At 38.5% G+C, this 17,372-nt stretch overlaps 1 protein-coding gene across 1 annotated transcript in view; it reads right to left on the reverse strand.

Annotated features, from left to right (window-relative positions):
- The window catches only part of PRKCD (protein kinase C delta), a 70,103-nt gene that overhangs the window by 26,381 nt on the left and 26,350 nt on the right, over positions 1-17,372 (reverse strand). Inside the window, exons 2-4 of the mRNA XM_026680523.2 lie at positions 11,142-11,278; positions 5,307-5,506; positions 3,999-4,059 (exon numbers count right to left, since the gene is read on the reverse strand). Of these exons, the coding sequence (XP_026536308.2) occupies positions 3,999-4,059; positions 5,307-5,506; positions 11,142-11,163 (283 nt within the window). The 5' untranslated portion in view covers positions 11,164-11,278. The remainder of the gene's footprint in view (positions 1-3,998; positions 4,060-5,306; positions 5,507-11,141; positions 11,279-17,372) is intronic.

A 17,372-nucleotide genomic window follows, 5' to 3' on the forward strand; every position in this document is an offset into this window, starting at 1 on the left:
AGTTGAGGATTACTGTAATTTATTGCAAGACATCTTATGGGGTGTGTGAAATTATAGTTGGGTTTCAGAACAGGAGAACCATATTTTTCCTGAATTATGTATTCTTCCAACAAAAGTGTTATTTTCTTTTGTTTGTGGAAAATATAAAGTTGGAATCAGCTTGATTAGTCTTACACTAAAAAGAGCATCACTACTTCAAAACTATTGTTGGGTATATGCATTATTAATGCTTGCTATCTTTCAAAGTGAATGGAACAGCTGCATTTTCTGGATCTTGCATTCTGAAGCAAGTAAACTAAGCAGCTTATTTTCAGTGTGGAAAAATATTCTAATAGCTCTGATTGTGATCTAAAGAAATACATTTGCCGCTGAATCTAGCAAATATGTTTAAAACTAGGAGGGAAGCCAAGCTGTTACACTATGAAGATGATAAAAAAATGTGCTTTACTCATATATTTTGGAAAAAACACAAGAATAATGAATATAAGGATAGATTTCAAACCAAACTACATAAATCCTATGAAAATCATTGCCTAGTGTCATGATCCCAATCTTGTTCTTGATTTTTGATCACAATAAGCATATTATTGTCAATGCTGTGGCAGATCTAGGAAAGAAAAACTGGGGATCTAAATTATCTTTCAGTGATTGGTCTCACCTATTTGCTATTTAAATTACTACAAAATAATCTTCTGAATTGGTCTGAATTGGTCTAACCTAATTGCTATTTAAATTACTACCCAGTAATCTATTAAATCAAGAGGAATAAAGAATAAATATTAAAAGTCTGCTCATTTCCCTTTGAACTACACTTAAATAAGATTCCTAATTTGATCAGGTCCTCCCGTAATTGTTTTAGAAAAGAAAGGAAATGATGCTTCTGACATCTTACAAGTAATTAATATTAGTCATATGAGACACATTCCATCATAACATAGAATGTACCATGTTTATGAGCTGAATAAGGAGACATAAACTGGGCGCCTCTGGGAAAGCTATTACTGCAGTTCCAAATCACCTTGAGATGTTCTCTATTAGTATGCTAACTAAGTAATGTATTTTGTGGTATTCTGTTCTCTTTCCTCAAGCCAATTATTGTGATAAGAGAATCAAGGGCAAATGTTCCTTCCAAGCACTTAGCTGGAATTCCTAAGATCACAAGACTCCACCACAAAGACTTTTATGAACTTAAAAGTAGTGAAGGAATGATGAAGCAATATCAGAAACTTTGTGTCTGCTTTCCACAAAGTCATGGCCATCGAGAGGGGTTTCTTAGCATGGGAAATAAGTGGTTGAAGCTGAATCTTGAGGCACATAGAAACATCCTCTTTTTGAACAGAGTTTGCTAGAAACAGGGAAGAGCAAGGGCAAGGAATGCATTTTTGCTCTGCTTTAGGACATCAGCATTTTCAATCCAAGTTGGATAATAGGCTGAAGTGAACAAGCTCACATTCTTATAAAAGGACTTAGAGAGGAGAGGAGACCTTGGACTGTTTTGAGGGCTCCAACAATTTGCTCAGGAAAGTATCAAAAAGAAAAAGTGATTCCCAGTACATATCCCCAGTTTTTCTTTCCTAAATAAGAGGAGATCAATATAAAATATAAAATTCATAGGAGCATCATGGAGCATGGAGTAATAAGGAAGATTTTTTCCCCAGTTGTTATTTCAACACATGAAGAATTAATTCTACAGCAGGAACAGGTTCAACAAGGTATAAGAACTTTTCATATGCCAGATTTTTCACATGGAAATGATGAAAGTAGAATATTAAATTTGCCTCTAAAGAACAACCCTTGCTGGGATGGCAAAATATATAAAGTAATATAATTGCCCTGCTTCCATTTGGCATTTTCTATGTGTTTCCTAAAGGTCCAAGATCAGGCTAGTCTTAGTTTGGTATTGGATACCTAAAAATATCTTCTTAGCATAAATATATTATAAAAGACATTTTTAATCATCTATCAAAATATCACATGATTAAAAGCTAGCAAATGATTCTTTCTGACTAGATGATTTCAAGGCCATGATTACGGAGCCATGCAATGCCTAAATCAGCAATATCTAGACTGAATTCTAGTTTCTCTACATGTGTTTTGGCATACTGGAAGATTGGCAAGCAGGTAGTGCAGATATACCTGTGGAGATACAGTTACTGAGCCAGCTTTAGGAAATTTGTAATACTGTATTATCCATTCAATAAAATCCTTTTGGGCATTTCACCCTGGATTGAATCTGTTTTTCCATATCTTAAAAAAATCTATTGGCTCTTAATTAACATATCATCTCCAGTATATCTGCACCAACTCAGAAAGCTCAAAGGAGCTGCTGATACAATTCTACAGATGAATTATTGAGTCTGTCATCTGCACCTCTATAACTGTCTAGTTCTGCAACCCAACAGGACAGACACAGACTTCAGAGAGTAATTAGGACTGTAGAAAAAACAATTACTACCAACCTGCCTTCCATTGAGGACCTGTATACTGCATGAGTCAAAAAGAGGGCTCTGAAAATATTTACAGACCCCTCACATCCTGGACATAAACTGTTCCAACTCCTACCCTCAAAACGACGCTATAGAGCACTGCACACCAGAACAACTAGACACAAGGACAGTTTCTCCCCGAATGCCATCACTCTGCTAAACAAATAATTCCTTCAACATTGTCCAGCTATTTACAAAGTCTGCATTACTATTACTATGAATCCTCCCATCCTTCCTTTCACCCATCTCTTCCCACATATGAATGTATGACTGTTACCTTGTTGCTTGTATCCTAACAATTTTTATTGACTGTTTCCTAATAAGATTTGATTGCTTATTGTTAAGTGTTGTACCTGATGATTCTTGACGAATGTATCTTTTCTTTTATGTACACTGAGAGCATTTGCACCAAGACAAATTCCTTGTGTGTCCAATCACACTTGGTCAATAAAGAATTCTATTCTGTTCTGTTCTGTTCTATTCTAAACCTTTAGCCAATTCCATGGTGCAGATAGGATCACACATTAATTCTCTTTACAGACACAAAAACCTGCAAGTTTTGGAATTCAGCCAAGTCTCTGCAAGTGAAATTACTGATATGTGCAGCAGAATCAATCATGCTATGAGTTCAGAGAACAGGGAATCCAGGGATCTGGATCTTTAAAGGCAAGATCAAGTGTTGACTAGGTGTTATAATTAGAGTTGGGGCTAGAGAGGTTATGGTTGCCTAGTCTTGGAGTTGCTGTCGATCAGATGCAACCTCGTTGGATATGATTTTTTTTCTAGACACGCAGTCACCCAATGTCGTGAGCTCTCACAATATAAACAAGCTCCTTTACTCTTGTATTTAACCTTTTCTTCTGGAGATAACTGAGTCTAGTTCCACCTATTTGCATGGATAGTCCAGGCTGAAGAAATGTGGCTGGAAGTCCCTGCATTTGAAATCTGAAGGATGGTGAGCAGAGATTCCACATAGATTAATTAATTAATTCAATTTCTATTGCCACTTATTTCAAGCAAGTGACTCTGGTTGGCTGTATTGGGCCAGAAAGCTTGTGTCCTGGCCAAGAGTCCCATCCAATTTTTAAGACACTGCTACAGAGCATTTATGATATGATGCCCGAGGCAAGTTGAAAATGTGCTGTTTGCATGATGTACTGCAAAAGCTGTACATGTAATTGTTCATTTTTTGCTTGTAATTACTCCATTTCAATGACTGCATTTAAAGGAATACTCATGTATTGTGTTGAGATGGCAAACAATCTCAAACTCTACATCGGCTGATATAATCTGCAACGGTGTCTCCTTAACTACCCTTTTTACCAGTGCACTCATTTCAGATAATCCCTGTGGTTTAGGTGAGAATCAGTCTGCTCAAGGTGTTTAGACTGGCCCCTAACAACTAATCACTAACTATTCTTTTCAAAATATACAGGAAAATATTGGAACATTATGGGGCATTATACGCCAAATTAATTTTTACTTCCCTATTGGAAGGCTTAGTTTTCTTACCTCCATCTTCTAGAAAATATTGTACAGCCATGAGTACTTTTCCTTGAGGTTGTAAATCAAGCTAAAAAGGAAGAAACATCTGAATTACTTGCCAGTTTTGGTAAACTTCAGTAATGATCTTTCCATGGAGAATTAAAAATGCCCCAAATGATGATTGCCTAGAGCAGTGTTTCTCAACCTCAACAACTTTAAGATGCGTGGACTTCAACTTCAAGAATTCTGAGAGGTGAAGCCCAACGCAAAGTTCTTGAGGTTGAAAACGCCTGCCCTAGAGTGTTAAGACACAGGCAAAGCTGCTTTCCTCGAATCTTCCTTCCTTCTTTCCTTCCTCCCTCCCTTTCTGGAGGCTTGATCTTTAGGGTTTCTTATTAATTAGGAACCGATGAATAATCAGGGTATTTATATAACCCTATAAACTGAACAAAGAGATGCACTGCAGGTTGCATGTGGTTCCTGAATGCCTTGGATGCAACCCCTATAACCCAGTCATAATCCTTCCAATTTCCCGAAGCAAAGGACTTTTGTCTCCCTTTTAATGATAGCTAGCAAAGAAATAGTAGTGGTCTGGTCTAAAGATACTCCACAATGTCCTTTCTGCTGAAGAGCGTCTTTAGTTTTTATGGGTCCAGGAGCATTCTAGAATAGGGGAAAGGATGATGCTTTCAAGCCCGCTGCCAACATCTGATTAAAACATATAATGTATGTACTATTAAAAGTGTTATTTTCAGCGGAAGCACTTCTTTTCTGCTATGTACTCAGAGGGGAATAAATAAATAAAAAACACACAGAAAGTGCTTCTTTAAAAAAGAAAAGGAAAAAAAAGAAGGGGTTTCTGGTTTTTTTCCCCCATAAGAAATAATAAAAGAATAAATTAAATAAATTTGAAATAATTTGTCTATATATTAAACAGATGAGACAGTGGGTGTTAGTGGACATTCATGGGAGTTCTCTAGGAATACAATTATACCCCTGACATTTCTATCATTTTTAGGAACCCTCCAAATTTGGTTGGAGTTTTCTGAGACAGGTATAATAAAATACCATTAAGTTATAAAAGGAAAGGTATTCCACAAAATGTTCTCTAAATCAAAGCCTTAATAGTAACAACTATCAGGTCCAAGAAGGAAATTACCTACAGAAGATCACATCACAAGGAAAGCACTATCTCCAGTTGTCTCTGAAGGCTGTACGAGGCTAAATAAATAAGTTTACTGGAAGCAAGATGTCTGTTGAATGTTCTACTTTTGAACTCTAGTGGTCCAAGGTAAATGATGACCACAATAATTGATCTCATAAATTAATACGCACCCAAAACTCTGCTTTTCCATTGCCTTTTTTACATCTTTCAGCCAAAACAGATACGCCTACAGTCACTTCAGACAATGGCTCTTCCGCAGCCTTCATGAGAACAATCTGAATCACACGTCCTTCATAGATGTGGGCATCAAAGGAAGTTTTCCAATCGGGATACATAGTGGGCTTCTTCTGAATCAAAGTTTTTCCTCTCTCTGTAAATACCCCAAAAATGTATAATGACAAATTGACAAGAAAAGCTTTGTATTTCATCACATATTAAAACTATATATGGTCAATTTATTAATTAAGGAAAGGGAAAAATATTTCAACAACTTTAAAGAAATTATAAATCTTACAATCAATACCTATTCGTATTTATTTTGTATTGGCACCTTCACTGTTGCCAGGTCAAGAATTGAAGAAGTAAGAAATGGTAAGCCAAAGAAATCAAGGCATTAGAAAACAAAATGATATATAACTAAATCTAGTTTACATGAAGTCATTAACTATGACTCTCAGTAGCCCTCTGTCCTTCCAAACCATCCTTCCACTAAATCCACATGTTGTTTCATATGCTGTCTTTGTTCTTTAAACTTCTGTCATCTCTCTTTAGAGCAGGGGTGGGCAAACTACGGCCTGCGGACCACATCCGGCCCGTTGGTCTTTTTCATCCGGCCCGCCGAAGATTGGTACAGAATTAAGGTTTGATGTGAATGATTGAATGATTGCATTCATTTGATTTTGACTTGTCTGTCAAATTTTAAAAGTCAATGAGCCTGCTTTAGAGGATCTTTTCAATTCCAACCATAATTTTCTCATCCTTTCTCTTTCTCACAACCCATTTATTCGCCCTTCTCTCAACTCATTCATTCACCATTCATTTGCAAATGGATTCTCATTCATTTATTACCATGTACCTTCAGTGCACAGTACCACCCTTGTATCCAAAAGTATATATACACAACCAAAGGATTCCAAAGGAATTGTAAGACCTAAACTATCCAGATGAAGATGGGGTTTCCTGTCTCTTTAAAATATGTTCCTTGAATCTATGTTCTATTCCTTTTTCCAAACTATTGACAATTTTTTTTAAAAAAACATGTTTCTCAAGATTCACCAAGTTTTCACTGAATGTCCCCCTTATTTTTTTATAGTGAATAGGTGGTATAATTTTGGCTACATTTATGCAAGAATAATGTGGCTTAAATTAGTACTGGGGTGAAATCTCCTTTCCCAAAAAAACCCAAAAACCTTCAAACAAAAAAACCCTTATTTAATGTCTGAATCACTCCAATGAATTCTCTTTCTAAGGTATGCTTGTTTGTTTCTTTATGTTGGTCAGATTTCCATGACAACACTGGAAAACAATTGCTTTTATTCTTTGCTGACTCTGGTCCAAATACAAGCTACAAAATAATGAGCTAGACTAGTGGGAAAATGCCATGGGTAATATTTAACATATTAGATGTGAAGTCCTATTTTGTTTTCCCTTTTCCATCTATCATTTTACATTGATTTGTTGCTGCTTTTTACTATGTTTATCATGAACTATTTTAAGATCAAATTGAATAAGTGGCATTGATATGGATGAACTAACATTAATCAAAATTATTAGATAAATAAATGGTCTTTCTTTATCATAAATCATGGAATATTCCATGTTCAAATTTGTATTTTCTCACTGCACTGGGACAGCTTAAGATGCACTGATTTGACACAGCATGAAATCATTTATGTTTCTAAAATAAAAAGGAATCACTGAACTCCAAATGCACTTTATATTTCTGAAAGGAGGTCTTAAGTATATTATTTCCCACTTTAGTTTTTAAGATAATATCTGCATCCCCTCTAAACATCGGAGAAATTATTTTATTACATCTGAACACAAGCACAATAAAGCATCAACTATTAATGGCTCAAGTATTAATGCATAAAGAATTAAAGATACCGAATATACTGACATACATTATAGATTTTTCATGATCCTGAATTCATAAAATATTCAAAAATTCAAAAGTATGCATATTGTTGAACAGCTTATGCATGCATTGTTTCAAAATACTTAATGTATCCCTGAACTACAGGTGAAACTCGAAAAATTAGAGTATCGTGCAAAAGTTCATTTATTTCAGTAATGCAACTTAAAAGGTGAAGCTAATATATGAGACAGACTCATTACATGCAAAGCAAGATAGTTCAAGCCATGATTTGTCATAATTGTGATGATTATGGCTTATAGCTCATGAAAACCCCAAATCCACAATATCAGAAAATTAGAATATTGTTAAAAGGTTCAATATTCTAGGCTCAAAGTGTCCCACTCTAATCAGCTAATTAAGCCATAACACCTGCAAAGGGTTCCTGAGCCTTTAAATGGTCTCTCAGTCTGGTTCAGTAGGAATCACAATCATGGGAAAGACTGCTGACCTGACAGTTGTGCAGAAAACCATCATTGACACCCTCCATAAGGAGGGAAAGCCTCAAAAGGCAATTACAAAAGAAGTTGGATGTTCCCAATGTGCTGTATCAAAGCACATTAATAGAAAGTTATGTGGAAGGGGAAAGTGTGGAAGAAAAGGGTGCACAAGCAGCAGGGATGACCGCAGCCTGGAAAGGATTGTTAGGAAAAGGCCTTCAAAAGCGTTGGGGACTTTCACAAGGAGTGGACTGAAGCTGGAGTCAGTGCATCAAGAGCCACCACACACAGACGGATCCTGGACATGGGATTCAAATGTCGTATTCCTCTTGTCAAGCTGTTCCTGAACAACAAACGTCAGAAGCGTCTTACCTGGAATACAGAAAAACAGAACTGGTCTGTTGCTCAGTGGTCCAAAGTCCTCTTTTCTGATGAGAGCAACTTTTGCATCTCATTTGGAAACCAAGGACCCAGAATCTGGAGGAAGAATGGAGAGGCACACACTGCAAGATGCCTGAAGTCCAGTGTGAAGTTTCCACATTCTGTGTTGATTTGGGGAGCCATGTCATCTGCTGGTGTTGGTCCACTGTGCTTCAATAAGCCCAGGGTCAACAGAGCCGTCTACCAGGAGATTTTGGAGCACTTCATGCTTCCTTCCGCAGACGAGCTTTATGGGGATGCTGACTTCATTTTCCAACAGGACTTGGCACCTGCCCACACTGCTAAAAGCACCAAAACCTGGTCCAATGACCGTGGGATTACTGTGCTTGATTGGCCAGCAAACTCGCCTGACCCGAACCTCATAGAGCAGTGGTCCCCAACCTTTTTGTACCAGGACCAGTTTCACGCAGAAACACTTTTTCAAGGAACGGGAGTCGAGTTTCAGGTGGTTTGCTTGCAGACGCCATTACCTGACTAGGTAACATCTGATGTTGTTACCTAGTCGGGTAATAAAATGTCTGCCAGCAAACCACCAAGTTCAGGAGCGCCAATGCCTCCTCATTGCAACCCTGAGCGACAGATATTCTCTTCTATTGGGACATTTAAAACGGAGGGTTTCAGCTGCAGATTCAGGAACTGCGCCGGGCTGAGGAGCGCCTTCAAAACTGAGCGCTGGCGGCGGCGGCCCACGGCTGTCTCCGCGGCTCAGGACAAGTCCCTGCAGGACGGCTGAGAAGCCCGCCTCCGGCCCTGCCTCTCTCAGCCTCATCCCTCAGGTGTCTGCCTCGTTCTCCTCTCTCGCTTCTCGCTCCTTCACCAGCCCAGGAAGAAACTGCTTCAAAGAAGCCGGCAGGGTGGCTTCGTCGGCGCAGCTTTCCGAGCCCCGTTCACCCCACCCGCGCCTCGGTTCAATCCAGTGCTCCAGCCTGCCTTGACAGCCTGCCTGCCTTCGTTTCTGGTTGTTTTGGAGCAGCTTCGGCCGAGTAAAAGAGGCGAATAGTTATTATTCTCAGCCGAAGCTGCTCCGAAACTACCAGAAACGAAGGCAGGCAGGCAGGCAGAACGGAGCACTGGATTGAACCGAGGGCGGCGGGTGGGGGTGAACGGGCGCTGGGAGGAGCTGCGCCGACAGGAAAGCTACTCCTGCCGGCTTCTTTGAAGCAGTTTTCCCTGGGCTGGTGGAGGAGCGAGAGCGACTGAGAGAGAGGAACGAGGCGGAGGAAACCGCCACTGAGCCAGAGAGTAGGACAGGCTTTGGTTGCTTCCTCCCCCCTTCTTTCATTTGTGTCCTTGATCCCTGATCCCAGCAGCATTCACCGAAGGCGAAGAAAGGCGCCATTTTTTTTATTTTATTTTTATTTCTTTGCGGCTCGGTGCAAAGTGATCCACGGACCGTACCGTCCGCGCCCGGTGGTTGGGGACCCCTGTCATAGAGAATCTATAGGGCATTGCCAAGAGAAAGATGAGAGACATGAGACCGAACAATGCAGAAGAGCTGAAGGCCGCTATTGAAGCATCCTGGTCTTCCATAACACCTCAGCAGTGCCACGGGCTGATAGCTTCCATGCCACGCCGCATTGAGGCAGTAATTGCTGCAGAAGGGGCCCAAACCAAGTACTGAGTACATATGCACACTTATACTTTTCAGAGGTCCGATATTGTTCTATGTACAATGTTTTATTGATTGCATGTAATATTCTAATTTTCTGAGATTGTGGATTTGAGGTTTTCATGGGCTGTAAGCCATAATCATCTCAATTATGACAAATCATGGTTTGAACTATCTTGCTTTGCATGTAATGAGTCTATCTCATATATTAGTTTCACCTTTTAAGTTGCATTACTGAAATAAATGAACTTTTGCACGATATTCTAAATTTTTGAGTTTCACCTGTATATTCTAAAATTATAATTTTATAGGTAAATGCTTCTTCCATTTCAGAACAAATACAGAAAAATTCAGTTTGTTATATTCACAACCCTAAAATGTTTAAAGATGGAGGTGGGTTCACACTTCATCCTAAACCAAAACCAAATAAGCCAAATTATGCCTTCATACAGTGTGTGAACCTATTATTTGCTTCCTTGACTTTTTTGGTTGGCAGGAAGAATTTTGATAGGAGACCAAAAAAGATTTTTTTTTCAAGATGTCTCAGCAAGTCATTCCAAAAAGCAACTTTCTTTTCTCACCTGCATGAATTAGATAAGTCATAAAGAACTTAATAGCAGTTTCCCTTTCAATTTAACAAGTAATGAAAATAAGTGGCAAACATAAAATAGATTTGTTTTCTCTAATTTTCTGGGCTTTTAAGAGGAAAGTTGATGCATAAAATATGGCGGTGATGATGATGACAAAAAAAATTAGATTGCCTTTAATAATAATACACTGCTGGCTTAGTTATGAGTTAACCCTTGTTAGCTGCCCAGAGTCACTTGGCATAAACAAACAAACCAATTGGTTTTGAGGGGTACGTGGGTGGGTGCTACAACATTCCTATGCACATAATTGTCCCTTTTCCATAAAAAATAAAATACGAACAATTAACTTGTTTTACTTGCTGGAGAACACTTAAGATATGCAATTTTTGCTGAAGGGAAAATGAAGTTCATTAGTTCAGATAATACAAAATTATCATTGTTCCAAATAATAGCGAAAATTGCATATTTTTACTCTTGAGGGAGATGGGTGGTTTCTAAATTTGACAAATAAATAAATAAAACAGTTTAAACAAACAAACAGATCAACTTCTGATCTAAAGTAGCAGAACCAAATCCAACCCATGCTTGTAACCTAAAAGAAATCCAACCCTTATATTAGAAATGTCTTACGTGTTTTGACCCACCAGCTGTATTTGAAATTTAAATAACATTTTCCTATTAATTTAGAGGCAGTTACTTCTAAGTAAACATGCACAAGATTGAACTGCAATTTTGTCAGACTATTTGAGAAGAGATCCACTTAAAACACGGTCAAAATCATTTTATTTTACCTGTGGTCAATGCCTCTTTCATTTTTTATTGCACAGAAGGGCTGTAATTGCTCTCCTTGATTCTGGACTGGTCCTAGCTCAAAAGAGTTGAATGATATTCGTAAAAAGGGTGCCATGATTCACAGCTCAGCAATCACCTATAGAAGAAAGACCAGACAATGGTATTAAGTCAAAAATTATACTGAGTAAAAATAAGAATTAAGAAAGCATAAATAAATTCTGTTTCAAATCTGCTTACAAATTTCCACTTTTATTATTGGATCTGTCTTTGTTTTCTCATAAATATTCACATTCTTAAATCCCTAAACCAGGGGTGGGATTCTACCAGTTCGCACCTATTCGCTAGAACCGGTTGTTAACATTCTAAGCAGTTCGGAGAACTGGTTGTTAGAAGAAATTACTGGCCTAATCCTGTAAGGAAGGCAGGAAGGAAACATTCTGGTGTTGCTTAGAGAAACTGCCTCTCCGTTAACCCTAATTACATTCTTGGCAGGACTAGACTTCCTGTCTCAGGAACTTCTCTGGAGTTTTTTCCCCGCTCCTTTGCTGGTACTTTTCACACTTATGACTATTGCAGCATCCCCACAGTCACGAGAGGCCAGGCGAGGAGATGCGTGCCTCAATGTGAGTGATGTTGAGTTGGCCACATCCAGCCAGTCACATTACCACCAAGCCATGCCCACCAACTAAGCCACACCCACAGAACCGGTTGTTAAAAAAATTGAATCCCACCCCTGCCCTAAACCATATTTAAATGGAATACAATGGAGCACAAGATATACAACATATAACTACAGAAAATAACTGCCTTTTAAAAGACAGTAGATACATCTGAGTAAATTAATTTGCAATTACTACAGATTTAGCTAATAAAAATACTATCAGATTCACCTGACTTTTAGCAAAGGAAGATTTCTAAATTCTGAGTGTATATTGTATGTCAGAACAAATAGTGGACTATATAAGAGTTCCTAAAAACAGTATATGTAGTATAACTTTGATCCTTGACTTATTAAAAAAGGAATAATTTGAATGTTTAGTATTAGTGACCCACTTAACTATAATTCTTTAAGTTAGGTATATCAGTGATACTATGCAGTTTTTCTCATCCCTCTTGTCTAAAACAAATAAGAACAAATAAGAAATGAGCTTGTCCAATGTTTTTCCCCTCTGTTTATTTTTTAAGTCAGGCAGCTTTGAAATCCAAAAACAAACAAACAGGGATGTATGAATCGAGTCAAACTGACAGACACTTCTGTAATCAAAGCCTGCCTAGAAGTTTTGATTCCATGTTCACACCCACTATCTTGACACATCCTGAAATGTTCCTGTGCATGGAATTGTGTAACTTCTCTTGGAGAAACATTTGTAGGACATGTATACTAGCAAGTCAAATATTTCATTTGATACATGTAACAAATAGCAAGGAGACATCTGAATTTAGTTTGTTCCTGTTTCAAAGCAATTTCATTCCATGTCTTTTTTTTAAAAAAAACAACAGAGTACTAAGCCCCTCTCTTTCCTGTGCAGCATAATCAGTAGCTTCACATGCTTGCATTTGTTCCCTCCCTTGCTCTCTCAGTGATATGCATCTGTGTAAAATAAAATATAGACCGAAATTATAAGGATCAGAGCTAGTGTCTGCTGGTTTAGAATTATGGAACACATGCATATATAGTTTCATCAATTAAATTAAAATATGAATTCAGAGTTATACTTCCTATTCTATTAACATTGCTCCATGAGTCTTCTACTCCTTTCCTTAACATATTCCCATACCTGGAATACTGCAATCCACATCTGGAATACTGCAACCAATTTTGATCACAGTATTACAAAAAAGATGGAAAAAGTTCAGAGAAGAGCAACTAAGATGATCAAAGGCCTGGAGACTAAAACATATGAAGAATGGCTGCAGGATTTGGGCAGTATTCCAGTATTTGAGAGGCTGCCACAAAGAAGAAGAGGTCAAATTATTCTCTAAAGCAGTGGTCTCCAACCTTTTTGTACCAGGGACCAGTTTCACACAGAAACACTTTTTCAAGGGGGGGAGGGGAGGAGTCCGAGTTTGGTGGTTTGCTTGCAGACGTTTCATTACCTGACTAGGTAACATCTGATGTTGTTACCTAGTCGGGTAAAAGCGTCTGCCAGCAAACACCTGTCAGGCGCCAATGCCTCCTCATTGCAACCTGAGCGACAGATATTCTCTTCTATTGGGACATTTAAAACGGAGGGTTTCAGCTGCAGATTCAGGAACTGCGCCGGGCTGAGGAGCGCCTTCAAACTGAGCGCTGGGCGGGCAGCCACGGCTGTCTCCGCGCTCAGGACAAGTCCCTGCAGGACGGCTGAGAAGCCCGCCTCTCGTCCCTGCCTCCCTCAGCCCCATCCCTCAGGTGTCTCCCTCCTCCCTCAGCCTCATCCTCAGGTGTCTGCCTCGTTCTCTCTCAGTCGCTCTCTCGCTCCTCCACAGCCCAGGAAGAACTGCTTCAAAGAAGCCGGCAGGGTGCTTTTCCTGTCGGCCAGCTCTTCTGAAGCTCCCGTTCACCCCCACCCGCCGCCTCGGTTCAATCCAGTGCTCCGTTCTGCCGCCTGCCTGCCTGCCTTCGTTCTGGTTGTTTCGGAGCAGCTTCGGCTGAGTAAAAGAGGCGAATAGTTATTATTCTCAGCCGAAGCTGCTCCGAAACTACCAGAAACGAAGGCAGGCAGACAGGCAGAACGGAGCACTGGACTGAACCGAGGGCGGCGGGTGGGGGTGAACGGGTGCTTCGGAGGAGCTGCGCCGACAGGAAAGCCCCCTGCCGGCTTCTTTGAAGCAGTTTCTTCCTGGGCTGGTGGAGGAGCGAGAGAGCGACTGAGAGAGGAACGAGGCGGGAGGAAACCGAAGAGTAGGACAGGCTTTGGTTGCTTCCTCCCTCCCCTTCTTTCATTTGTGTCCTTGATCCCTGATCCCAGCAGCATTCACCGAAGGCGAAGAAAGCCGCCATTTTTTTTTATTTTTATTTTCTTTGCGGCCCGGTACAAAGTGATCCACGGACCGGTACTGGTCCGCGGCCCGGTGGTTGGGGACCCCTGCTCTAAAGCACATAGAGCAGGACAAGAAACAATGGTTGGAAACTAATAAAAGAGAGAAGCAACCTAGAATTAAGGAGAAACTTCCTAAAAGTAAGGACAATTAGCCAGTGGAACAGCTTGTCTCCAGAAATCATGCGTGCTCCACCACTGGAGGTTTTTAAGAAGAGTATAGAAAACTACTTATAGCATAGGTTCTCCTGCTTGAGTAGGGGGTTGGACTACAAGACCACCAAAGTTTCTTCCAGCTCATTCTATTCTGTTCTGTTCTATTCCATATAACACATTCATTTGTAAGTTTTCTTTTTAAATCATGCAATTGGTCGATATGTTCCATAATTCAGATCAGCAGAAAAAGTCCATTTAGCTTAGGTTTTTTATTCTTACTTATTAGTCAGTAGGTGTCACTCTCTCATACTGTTTTCAAGAAAATGCAGTATTACGCCAAATATATATTAATACTTTTAATATTGCTGTTTCTGTCCAGATCCTAGTTTAGTTCTATTCATATGTGACTCCTTGACATGTGTACTCTTTTCTTTAAATTATCTCAAATTATTTGCAACCATCTGCTATAATGTTGTTATACTGTATGTTACTTAAGTAGTGAAAATATTTTCATTTCAATATTAAGAAATGCATGTATATCCAACCATCTTTTAATAAAAGGAATTTAACAAGGAAACACTGACAGCCAACAGGTTTTAAGGAATGCCTAATTTCAAAATAACTTCCGTTTGCTCAATGATATACGTCAGGTACATAAATTAATCAAGCGATATCAATAGTTAATGCTCTTATCAAGCCAATAATAGATAAAGATGTCACCCTTGTAATTCTTTCACTTCAAGATAAAGGCAATAATCAGCAAAATAAAAATTTAATTTATAAATTTGAAGGCAGGTTTAAAGTTTCTATGGGAGACTGCTTTTTAAGGAAAAGATGCAAAAGAAAAATCCCAACTTTTCTAATGTTCTGATTGGAAGTTTGATTTACGTAACATGGGAAAGCTATTGGAATTATGGTGGAGACTTTAACAAAAATATCCATCTGCCTGCGGCTGCTGTGTAAAAGATAAATTTCTTCTAAAGATGAATTCAAGAAGAAATTGAGAATAACGCCAGAATCTTCATTTATTCAATTTCTTGGTCAACTACTAAGAATACCACACAGTACACAGATAAATCCACCCTAGAAAGAAAAAAAGGATACCAAAATATCCATGCTGGATAAGCCTACCTACCTAGCATGCCTTCATTCTATCCCTAAAAAACAAGGAGGTGTTTAGCATAAATCCACAAGGGACATTGCACAAAAGGATGCTTACAGAAATAATATAGTAGCAGCATTTCCATAATTCTAGAAATGAAAAAAGGCTATAAAGAGCAACCAAAATAATCACACGATAAAGAAATGTTGCTCTTTTAATCTGAGGGAAAGAGATATTTATAGGAAGGCATACTGCACAAAGGTGCTTAAAATTACATGTGTTACGATATCAGAATCTGAATGTAGAAAAATTCCAAAAAGAGAAAATAAAAGTTTTTCATATAATTTATATGTAAGTTACAGTCCACACAGCTATCACTTAAGATAATATTAAAAATAAATACTGTTTTGTTATGTTCGTGTCCCAACACTGAAAACCCTACAGTACAGATAGTCCTCAAATTACAATGATTCATTTAGTGATCATTTGAAGTTACAATAGCACTGAAAAAAGTGGCTTATGACTGTTTTTCACACTTGCGACCATTGGAGCATCCCCATGTCAAGGGATCAAAATTCAAATGCTTGGCAACTGATTCATATTTATTCGGGTTGCAGTGTTCTGGAATCACGTTATCACCTTTTGTGACCTTCTGACAAGCTAAGTCAATGGGGGAAGCCAGATTCACTTAACAACAGTATTACTAACTTAACAACTGCAGTGGTTCATTTAACAACTGTGGCAAGAAAGGTCATAAAATGGGGCAAAATTCACTTAACAAATGTCTCACTTGGCAACAGAAATGTTGGGCTCAATTGTGGTCATAAGTGGAGGACTACCTGTACTCAATTAAGTAACATTAGGGTTTAGTCACTCAGATGGATATTCTGAACTGAGTGATTTCTCCTGCATTATAAAATTACTTCAGCTAGGGCACAAAAACGTGTTTTACCAACATGACGGGAACAATGACATGTTGTTCTCTTTACTTGGAAATAACATTTATCCGTGTTTTAAGAAGTGACATACTAAAATTTCTAAGAAAACTTTTTTTTTACAAGAATAGTTTTATTGAGATTCTTGCATGTCACACTGAGCAGAAAGCTAGAATTTTTGTTTAAGATTCAACAAGAATTGAAATAAACACAGACTAATTGTTCTTGCTTGCTTTCTGCTATGCTGGCTTTTCTACCAGTACAAAACTCCATCGCTAGTTTGCTTACTACTTTATCCAAGCTGGTGTTTCCGACCTGCAATTATCCAACAAACCAGGAACCAAAAGCAAAGAACAAATAATGTCATCAAATTCTGGTTTATTAGGAAACCAGTGAACCTAGAATTCATATATGGGTATACCACTAAACAAACCTGTGCTACAAGTTTCTTGTTTTGTTTAGCCTTTCCTGCTGAGGGAAGGCAAGCATAAGGAATTAAGCAATAGCTTTGTGTTGCCTATTATTAATAAGCCAGGAGTTATAGCAGTTAGATTACTACAAAATAAGAAGTCTATGAAAAGGCTATGGGGATATATATTTTATTTGAATGTTTAACCAACACCAGGAGACAAACATTTTTACATTTATGAAATGTGTTGGCAGAGTGAATAATGAAATGCAGCTTAACACACACAAGGAAATCAGGACACACCCAGTGTTGAACTGACAAGAACTTCATTACCCACAAACATCTGAACTAAGTAGAATGACCTGTGCCCAATAGAGATTTATTGACTTTCAACCATATTGAATAAATTCAAGGCAGTGCTGCTGTTTTGTTTTATTTGTCCTTAGCTCAATGCCTGAAAGCAGCTTAATATCTAGTGATGAATGTGACAACACCAGACAAAATACAGTCTGTTTTTTTTTCTTTTTTCTTGCAGAGGATACTTCTTTAAACATTCCCTTCCTATGTCATTTGAGTTTGCACATGGAAAAGCAATTGCTTAACCATCT

This window comes from Notechis scutatus, chromosome 2, assembly GCF_049901735.1.
Source record: "Notechis scutatus isolate UNSWTSFEM ecotype Mainland chromosome 2, rNotScu1.2, whole genome shotgun sequence".
Lineage (NCBI taxonomy): Eukaryota > Metazoa > Chordata > Lepidosauria > Squamata > Elapidae > Notechis > Notechis scutatus.